The sequence below is a fragment of the Planococcus citri genome, chromosome 4, assembly GCF_950023065.1.
Source record: "Planococcus citri chromosome 4, ihPlaCitr1.1, whole genome shotgun sequence".
NCBI classification, from domain to species: Eukaryota; Metazoa; Arthropoda; class Insecta; order Hemiptera; family Pseudococcidae; genus Planococcus; species Planococcus citri.
This window is the reverse complement of record NC_088680.1, coordinates 21,609,229-21,619,868: the sequence shown is the minus strand read 5'-3', so window position 1 is coordinate 21,619,868 and position 10,640 is coordinate 21,609,229. Positions and strand designations below refer to the sequence as shown.

The window sequence follows — 10,640 nt, the reverse complement described above, 5'->3', positions numbered from 1 at the left end:
TTAAAATAATAAAATCCCAACATCAATGATCAAACTTCATCAAACGCTCAAAATTTTGGTTTTTTTGGAGAAAAAATAAAATTAAAAACAAAAAACAAAACTCGACTAACCGTAGGGAGCGCTAGTGATGTTCCCGTTTTCAAACATTGTGAAAATAGCAATTCCCGAGTGGACATCATCTGATATCAGTTTTGTCCATGTCCTCTCGCGAGTTTTTTTTATCTACTGAAGTAGTGCCATTCATGACGTAAACATGATATCATGGTCGGGCAATTCAATTCTTTTTTTTGCGTGTATCATGTGTTCGCGTTAACATTTCAAAATAAACACTTTGACTTTACTATGGTAAATCGTAAATCTCCTAATCTCATTTTCAATTTTCTCAATTCTGATGACTTAAATAATAAATATGGATTGTTTGGAAATAAATGATGAAGAAGTTGCTAATGCTTTAAAGGTTTGCCTGTTCTCTACGTATTTTTTCATTTTTCATATTATTCATTCTATTTCTATTCTATCCTCTTTAAGTCTTTACTATTATTCTGTGCAACTGATGCAACTTGCAAGAGTAGCAAGTGTACTGTCTTAATATGAATTAAGAATATATGTAGGAGAGTTCTGAGAACTTATTCGAACATGAGTCAAGGAACTCGTAATATATTTTACAAGGAGTATTGATGTCAGAGCTGAAATCATCAAATAAAGATCGAAACTGTAAATCCGCATCCCAAACGTACAGATTGTTGTGGTCGTGCTGAAATACGAATTACAAATTACAATTAAAAGAACTGGGCAAGTGGGCATCGATGTCGGTACGTTGGAATTGAAAATAATTCAACAAACTTCATTACTCATTACGTAATACTTAATAGAAAATTAGAAATATGGACAAGCTGTATCTGTATTTGTACATGTACAAGGTAAGGTACTAATTATCTACAAGACAAGTATTTTCAATTTTCATTTTCTAATTCTAGATGGAGGTGATGGACGGATCCACGCCTTCCAGCTTATCCAACTATAATAAAGTTTAAAACGTTCATAATTTTGATCTTGATTTTTTAGTTAAACTTACTGCTGAAAAAAATATCACAAATATGTACTTATACGTACATAATTTATAATTCATGGCGTTGAATATTGAAATTTATTTTTTTTGCGTCGAAGCGGTTGAACTCGAACACCATGTCATGAACGCAGAAATGTGTGAAGTGATTCTTTATCGCGAACGTTGTCTCTGATTGGCTAAATGGCACTACTTCAGTAGATAAAAAAAACTCGCTGTCCGCTCCAAATTTTATGAAATTTATCTTCAACTTCTTATGGATTTTTATTTTTTATAAATTAATTTAAGTTAAATAAGTTAATGAGAATTATATTTATGTATGTTAATTAATTCGTTCGTTCCCGAGGATCGATATTTTTCCAATGGCCGGGGTTCTTCTGAGGCACGTCGTCGGCAGGACCAATAAATCCAAGCTATTCAAATATGTGAATAAGAACCAAGTAAGTCGAACTACATATTATTTTGTAATTATTATTCCCCAGGGGTTTCTGATCACTCTGGACGATTTTTTCGTTAATGAATATTCATCGGGTGTGTACTCGAATTACATAATAATACAACAGTTGAACTGTGTGTCGTTGAATCCCAGTTTGTGTATTGAAAAAACACTCCGGCCTTCATCAATCCAGTCTAGTGGAATTCAGTTTCCACCTTTGGTTCGGTTTCACCGGTGAAATTATTATTGCTATTGAAAAATAATAAAAGATCTAGATGTATTTTTAAATGTACGAATGATTCTCTGGAACTTGTACTAAAATTCGTATTGTGTTTTCTGTTTTCAGAACCTAACACCAGTTAGACTGTATAATACCAAAGGTACGTGTTCGATGGTAGATAGAATTATTATTCTGTACTTTGTAGCATTTGTACTTGAAGCTGAGATGTTTATGACGTAATCGACGACTTTAAACACCTTTTATGCCATTTAAAGGTGTACTAATCAGTTTTACGAACGTCGATTTAGTCACAGTATAAAATTGAAATAAAAATCAACGTTTTATAACAGGGCAGAATAAATATTATCTCGATGATATTGCACCGAAATATCATTTCAACATTCTTTACGTGATGATTAAACGAACTCGAGTAATTTATAAATCAAATATAATTCAATTCTAACTGGATTTTGTTTTCCATTTTGTCGCAGGTAGAATATGCTGTACCCAAGGATTTTCACCTGTAACCAGTACAAAACAGTAAGCTCGCTTTGATAATTACGCCGAGACGTCGAATTAGCATAATATTAATCCATCGTACGATTTTTTTCAGTCTGAGAAACCACAATCAATATGTCCTTGAGAGCAGGTTGTTCCATACTTCTCGGATACTATGTAAGTCGAACGTATTATTGTTAGTATAGGTCAGTAAACTTATTCGAAGAATTACGAACCCAAACACAGACAATTTCCTAATTAGTGGAAAACTGCTTCCTATCGTGTATTTTTTTATTATCTATGTGAACTTTGTGTATTGACGAGGTTTTATTTTGATCGGTTTGTTTATACAGACGAAGAACAAGTTACGTTGAAAGTACCACCGTTCGCTGATTCTGTTTCAGAAGGAGATGTCCGATGGGAAAAAAGTGAGTTGACTTTGGTTTGCGAAGTGTTGGGTAATTTTTTATTTTAATTAATTTTTTTCTTCTTTTTTCACGATATCTAGACGTCGGTGATTCAGTTTCGGTAGACGAAGTCGTGTGCGAGATAGAAACTGATAAGGTAATTTGTTTAATGGTTTTGATAAGATAATTTTCTTCGTCGATTTAGAGTATTTTTTCGTACCTGTGAACGATGAAAGGAATTTTATCGTGATTTTTTTTCGCCCTCGAAATTTTGTGGATTTTTTATTTTTACCATTACGAACGATTGGGGGTTTTCGATGAAAGTATTGTAGTTTGTTGGTGAAATTCGATTCTTAATTCGTCGTGCTGATGTAATATTTCTCGAGTTGGCTGGTTTTCATCGAAGTTGCTCATTGTTTTTCTATTCTATGTTGTGTGCTCTTGATTACAGACAGAGTCAAGGAGTAGAATGAATTTCGAAATTAATTGGTTGTGTTTTATCGAACGATTTGTTGTGCTCGATTTTGATTTCAATATATTCGAGTGGAGTTGAGAACTTTCGATGATGTTCGCAATGAATTTCGAAATTGTGATCACCAAGTTGTGACGTCAGAGTGATGAAACATGAAAATCAGTCAGCTCCGAGAACCTCTCAGTTCCATTTTCGTACACCTCAAGTTCGTGGATATCTTCAAAGCCACTTTTAAATGATTTCCCTAAATTATTGTATCAAACGTATTTACTTTGTACTTGACTTGGATTTGGCGAGATGAAATTTCTATTGGTTCAAAGCCAAAAATTGTGCAAAATTCGTGACCTCGTTTTACCATTCGAGTTGAATTTTTACACTGCAGAAAAAATTTCAATATTTTTTACGATTTGAAAATGTAGTACGTATTTGAAAAACAATGGGAAATTTCAGGATTTAGGGTGGGAAAGAGATGATTGAAATTCAGCTGAATTATCGTAAAAAATAATGATGAAAATCGGGGTATTTTGATTCGCTAAATCTGAATATATACCATTATACCTATATTTTTTTTTTGAAACCATCATTCAAATTTTAAAATTTTGAAGTAAAATATCCTGCTAATGTCCTATTGGCACCCTGAAGAAATTGGAAATTTTTTTTCAAGTCTGTGATGACATTTTATAGCTAATTTTCATCGAATGGGTCTCTTGTTCCCATATGCATAATATTTGAATTTGGCTTTGGAGATGAACATGCTACCTATTTTAAGGAAATTGAGCGATAAATTGAGTACAATTTTTTTTCAAATTTCTGCGTAATTTTTTGCATATCTCCTCAATACCCCAAAATCATGTCTAAATGGTCCAATTGTCGTATACAAAAATTTCGAGTCTTATTCTTCACAAAGTAATGTTTTTATTTTTTCAGACCTCGATGCCAGTTCCATCATCGATCAGCGGAGTCATAACAGAACGATTCGCCGAAGACGGCGAGACCGTCAAAGCTGGTCAACAACTATGTATAGTAAAAGCCGTAGGTGAGTTGGCATTTTCCTTATAACTGCATCAATCGATGATTATTTTCAACTTTCAACCAAACTTTTCCGTGATTTCTGTTCACAGAAGGTGGAGCTCCTCCGGCGCCGAAGAAAGAGAAACCGGCCGAAGCTCCTTCAGCAGCCGCACCTCCTCCTCCGCCACCTCCTCCTTCACCTGCCGCAGCTGCACCAACGCCAGCCGCAGCTGCACCTCCGCCCCCTCCACCGCCTCCCAAACCGGCCGCATCAGCTCCTCCGGTAGCTGCGATCAGGCATGCTCAATCATTGGAATCAGCTACGGTCAAAGTGCCACCGCAAGATTACTCGACTGAGATCACCGGAACCAGGACGGAGCAACGAGTCAAAATGAACCGTATGCGGTTGCGTATCGCTCAAAGACTAAAAGACGCTCAGAATACGTGCGCCATGTTGACCACATTCAACGAGATCGACATGAGGTAAGATACATCGTTGAATAAATTACGTACGAGTAAGCTGCGGTGTTCTAATTTGAATTCTTCGACGTGTTGGCAGCAATATTATGGCGTTTAGAAAAGCCAACTTGGACGCTTTTACGAAAAAACACGGTCTAAAGCTCGGTTTTATGTCGGCTTTCTTGAAAGCTTCGGCTTACGCGCTGCAAGAGCAACCAGTCGTAAACGCTGTCATCGATGGTAACGAAATCGTGTACAGGGATTACGTCGATATTTCGGTAGCCGTAGCTACACCCAAAGTACGTACCGATGATTGGAGAATGTTGCTGATTTTATGCATTTTGATGTTGGTGGTATTATTTATAGAATAAATGCTTTATATTTACAGGGATTAGTCGTACCAGTGGTTCGCAACGTGGAAGGTATGACGTACGCGGATATCGAAAAGACTATCGCAGCGTTGGGTGAGAAAGCTCGACAAAACGCTTTAGCCGTCGAAGACATGGACGGAGGCACGTTCACGGTTAGCAACGGAGGTGTTTTCGGATCGCTGATGGGTACTCCTATAATCAACCCTCCTCAATCCGCTATTCTAGGAATGCACGCCATCGTAGAGAGACCTATCGCCTTGAATGGACAGGTAATTTGAAATGTTCAGTTGGAATTACGCAGTCCAGCCGGCGAAAAGTGACTAGTTGCCTAAATTATTGCTGCCTAAAAGTTTCAGTCGGCCCATCCCTTTCAAGTGAAAATAACCTGTTGTAGAATTAGTCAAAGGTGACCTTGCGACCTATCAAAATAGGTTAGAATTTTGCGAGAAATTCGAGTATTTCGATGAAAATGTTTTTTGAGCATTTCGAAAATTTTTCAGCCCAAATTTGGGTCATGATTTTTAGCATTTTCTAAAACTTGCCATGCGACCTATCGAAATGGTTCGAAATTTTCCCAAAAATTCAAATATTCCGACGAAAATATGTTTTGAGCACTTGAGAAGAATTTTAAGTCTAAAATTGAGGCATGATTTTTGGAATTTTTTGAAAAATATTACGTGACCCATCAAATTTTCTAATAATATATTGTTTTTGTCTTCACAGGTTGTTATCAGACCAATGATGTACGTCGCATTAACTTACGATCATCGATTAATCGATGGTAGAGAAGCAGTATTATTTTTACGTAAAATAAAAGCCGCCGTAGAAAATCCAGCCGTCATCGTAGCCGGACTGTAGTTTTTAAAAGGGTAAGAAAGAAAAAATAATAATAATTTTTGAAAACACTACGTACCTTATGTGTATTGTTTTGTTTAAAAAGTTTGAAAAATAGTATTGCACATTTTTTTTTTCGTTCGTTGTTCATCACTATTTTTTTTTTGTTTTTTTGTTTTCCCTCCTCTGTTTCATGTTAATGGTATAATATGTAATTAAATAAATTGTGTATTAATCATGGATTTTAATACTGTTTCGATCAGAAATTCGACTATAAATGGTAATTTTAAAAGTACTAATTACAACTACGTGCTGCTGTGATACGAGATTATTTAAGGTTTATTTATTTTCTTTTCGTTTTAGGCAGAAAACGTCGCCTAGTGTATACATTTTGAAATTCAAATATAACTTATTATTGCTTTCGCACGTTTTTATTCTTCATACCAGATCAAAATACGTACATAACAAATTCCATAATGCGAGATCAAAACACGACTATTTCATCACTGTCCGGCCATCATTTTGTGAGTTTCTCCTTCAACATCGGTCGATTTTTTTGTTGCGATTTTTTTACTGAAGGAATAGGATACGCTGAAATTGTAAATAACTTAGATGAAATATTGATGCATGTTCATTGTTCACTATTATGGTAATAAAAATGGAAAATAATACCTCAAATAGTAGCCAACTAGGTAGATCCTAGTGAATTTGAACTTACCAAAAGCAAATTATGATGCCTAAATCCATCACAATGCTCAGAAAACAAAATGAAGAAGGAAACCCATCCAATGTTGACTGAAAAATAGCATTGTACGCGGGGAAAGCGAAGGGAAACAGTAAGGAAAACGCGCTATTCACAGCTTGTAGTCGTCCTATAAAGAATCAAACATGAAAATTTATATTAAACATCATAAAATAAACAATAGGTCCTTCTAGGTACTCAGTGCATCTCAAGATTTACCTAATTCATTGGCCTTGTAATATTTACTCATAAATGATACAGAAAGTGCCACAACACAACCATGAAATACATCTAATACTGTAACTGTAAACAGAAAAAAATCAAATCACCGGGAACAATTATTCTTTTTAAAATTAATTGCCCAATTGATTACAGTAGGTACCTATAGTTTTAAAATTAAGGTGTACCTTATTTTGCAAAGCTGAAATTTTCCACCTCCCACCCACCAAAATTGTTACTTCGGCCTTCGGGTGAGAAATTAAATTCCCTATTTTTTATTTTCCCCATATCTACAAAGAAAGTGGTGCCAGTAGCCCCCAAGTTGGAAAAATGAAAAAAAAAATATGACCAAAAAAGTTCAATTTATCAACATTTCTTTGTTTCTGCGTCAGAATTTCTCTAAATAATCCCCCACCACAGAGAAAACTTTTTCCGAACCTTCAAACCATATTGGCTCCTTATTGAGTAGCGCTCTCAAAGTTGAAAAAATCAATCGGGGAATTTTTTTGGAAATATCTCATTTCCACATTGGAATTGTTCTATACCTTACCTACATACTTTCGTTGGACCATCCAAATGGCGTTGGCTCTCTTGTATGGACTATGGAGCCCCCAAATTTGGAAAAAATGAAAAAAACATAGGCAACTGATGTCTGTAGACATTTTTTGAAAATTTTTCAATGGGTAGAATTTCTCTACGAGTACATAGGTAAGAACATTTTCAAGAAAACCCATCCCTTGGTCTTCCAAATAATGTTGGTGCCCTTGTATAAAGCTCCCAAAGTTGAAAATCAAAAAATATGTAAAACTGATGTCTTACAGACAGGTACAAATTATTTGAAAATTCTTCATCTCTGAGTCTGAGCAGAATGTACTTCTGAAGAGGCCTTTTTTCACTTCTGTTTTGGAGGCACGTACGCTAATTCTTGAAAGTTGTCTATATTATTGTGTATATCAACAAGTTGATCAGTTTTCAATAAATTGTTTAGGTACATATAAATACATTTTCGTGATTTTTTTCAACAAGTATTCGCCTAAAAAAAGTTAAAAACTAGGAGTCACCAGGTACCGATTTCCAGGGTCATATTAGGGCATTCTGGTGATATTTTCATCATAAATTCACCTTTAAAAAGTCGAAAACTCACTTGGTGACTTCTGGTGAATCTGTCACCAGAAGACACCAAGATTCACCAATGAGTCGCCAGACATTCGAAAACAATATTCCTAGGGTCATTAGGGCATTCTGGTGATTTTTTCACCATAAATTCAGCTAAAAAACATTCAAAACATCTCTGGTGAATCTGTCACCAGAAATCACCAGAATTCACCAAGGAGTCACCAGATATTCTGAAACAATTTCTGAGGTCATTAGGACATTCTAGTGATTTTTTCACCATAAATTCAGAGGGAAAAAAGTCGGGACTCACCTGGTGACTTCTGGTGACAGATTCACCTCAAGTCCCCAGGATTCACCAAGGGTTCATCAGATATTCGAAAACAATTTCGGGTCATTAGGGCATTCTGGTGATTTTCACCATAAATTCAGCTAAAAAACATTCAAAACATCTCTGGTGAATCTGTCACCAGAAGTCACCAGAATTCACCAAGGAGTCACCAGATATTCTGAAACAATTTCTGAGGTCATTAAGACATTCTGGTGATTTTTTCACCATAAATTCAACTAATGTCACCAGAAGTCACCAGAATTCACCAAGGAGCCACCAGATATTTTAAAACAATTTCTCAGGTCATTAGTACATTCTGGTGATTTTTTTCTCCATAAATTCAGCTGGAAAAAAGTTGAAAACTCACCTGGTGACGTCTGGTGACAGATTCACCTCAGGTCCCCAGGATTCACTTAGCAGTCTCACCGAGCATTGAAAAAATTTTCAAAGGCTCTCAGGACATTCTCGTGATTTTTTCCGCTTAAATTAACTTTTAAAGAAGTCAAAAACGATACCTATTGTGGTGATTTTTTCATTTTTAAGTCACATTTTAAAAAAGTCGAAAACTCATTTGGTGATTCACCAAGGGTTCATCAGATATTCGAAAACAATTTCGGGTCATTACGACATTCTGGTGATATTTTCACCATAAATTCAGCTGAAAAAAAAGTCGAAAACGGCGAAAACTTACCTGTTGAATCTAGTCACTTTAAGTCCCCACTCCCCAGGATTCACCAAGCAGTCATCAAGCATTAAAAAAAATTTCAAAGGCTCTGAGGACATTCTCGTGATTTTTTCGCCCTAAATTAACCGTTAAAAAAGTCAAAAAGAATATCGGGGTGATTTTTTCATTTTAATGTTACCTTTAAAAACGTCGAAAATTCAGTGGGTGGTTTCTGGTGAATCAGTCACCATGTCACCAGGATTCACCAAGGGTTCATCAGATATTCGAAAAAAATGTCGGGTCATTTGGGCATTCTGGTGATTTTTTCACCATAAATTCAGCTAAAAAACATTCAAAACATCTCTGGTGAATCTGTCACCAGAAGTCACCAGAATTCACCAAGGAGTCACCAGATATTCGAAAACAGTTTTTGGTCATTAGGACATTCTGGTGATTTTTTTCACCATAAATTCAGATGGACAAAAGTCAAAAACTCAGCTGGTGACTTCTGGTGAATCTGTCACCACAAGTCACCAGGATTCACCAAGGAGTCACCAGACATTCAAAAAATTTTTCAAAGGGTATAAGGGCGTTCTGGTGATTTTTTTCACCAACAATTCGCCACAAAAAAGACAAAAAACCCACTTGGTGACTTCTGGTGAATCTGTCACCAGAAGTCACCAGGAGTCACCAGACATTCGAAAAATTTTCAAAGTGCATGAGGACGTTCTGGTGATTTGTCCATCATAAATTCACCTCAAAAAAGTGAAAAACTCACTTGGTGACTTCTGGTGAATTGAATCTCTCACCAAGAAGTCACCGGAATTCACCAAGGAGTCACCAGACATTCAAAAAAAAAATCTAGGATCATAAGGACATTCTGGTGATTTGTCCATCATAAAAACTCACCTCAAAAAAGTCAAAAACTCACTTTGGTGACTTCTACCATAATTCACCAAGGAGCCACCAGACATTCAAAAAAAATTTGTAGGGTCGTGAGGATTTTCTGGTGTTTTTTTCACCAACAATTCGACAAAACCCCCACTTTGTTAAAAGGCGATTGGGAAATATTAAGTGTGGTGGTTATTATCGAAATATATCTATTGGGGTGAGGATAGAAATATTCCCTAGAGAGTGAACATTTCTCTTTAACCAGCTAGCTCAGAGTACACTTAGTAACACGAATCATCTAATGACATTATCACATAATGTGTCCATTTTTACGTGAATAAAAACAGATATGAGACGATTTGTTTAAATAATATATTTACACAAATATCCCTGCAATGTAAGCCAAACATAGTATATAAAGACTGGGTACTTAGTAAGGTTGCTAGACAAGGGGTCTTAGGCCTAGTCTTCATCACAATGGTGATGAGAAGATTACGAGTCAGAAACTGTCAATAAGTAATTAAACTTAGCATCCCTTATGAATTAGTCAATATGAGCAAAGGAGGCACAAGTACCTCAAAACACTGTACACTTCACCCTACTCCTTTAGGCTCTCCTAATACTAAGGCCTGTTTAGGGGACAAGTTAGAAAGATACACTTTAAACTAGAGACACTTACCCATGTCCGGAATCCAGGATAAATGCCCTGTGGTACCCCGCGAACACAACGACATAACGGGATCGCGAGTTAATATAAAATTACTTTAACCATCTTTGAGTGGGCACTACTAATAACTCAAATAGTGGCTCGCCAGCCATAAGTACAATGTTTACCGAGTGACAGAGATGTGGCGGGCTCAAGATACCACATAAATACATACGAAAATCCGCAGGAATTTCGTCCAG

At 36.1% G+C, this 10,640-nt stretch overlaps 2 protein-coding genes across 2 annotated transcripts; one reads left to right on the top strand and one right to left on the bottom strand.

Annotated features, from left to right (window-relative positions):
- The first annotated feature begins 1,287 nt into the window (after positions 1-1,287).
- Positions 1,288-6,196, top strand: LOC135843251 (dihydrolipoyllysine-residue succinyltransferase component of 2-oxoglutarate dehydrogenase complex, mitochondrial-like). Its single transcript, XM_065361070.1, has 11 exons — positions 1,288-1,506; positions 1,849-1,882; positions 2,214-2,262; positions 2,336-2,397; positions 2,574-2,648; positions 2,729-2,784; positions 4,027-4,135; positions 4,221-4,593; positions 4,670-4,868; positions 4,958-5,209; positions 5,664-6,196. The coding sequence occupies exons 1-11, from the start codon at positions 1,429-1,431 to the stop codon at positions 5,796-5,798; spliced, it is 1,422 nt and encodes a 473-aa protein (XP_065217142.1). The 5' UTR covers positions 1,288-1,428; the 3' UTR covers positions 5,799-6,196.
- On the bottom strand, positions 5,736-10,636 carry LOC135843253 (uncharacterized). The gene is made up of 4 exons (XM_065361074.1): positions 10,414-10,636; positions 6,736-6,819; positions 6,493-6,646; positions 5,736-6,365 (listed from the first exon to the last, which is right to left on the bottom strand). Exons 1-4 carry the CDS (start codon positions 10,466-10,468, stop codon positions 6,278-6,280), a joined length of 381 nt encoding a protein of 126 aa, XP_065217146.1. The 5' UTR covers positions 10,469-10,636; the 3' UTR covers positions 5,736-6,277.
- Between the last annotated feature and the right edge of the window lie 4 nt (positions 10,637-10,640).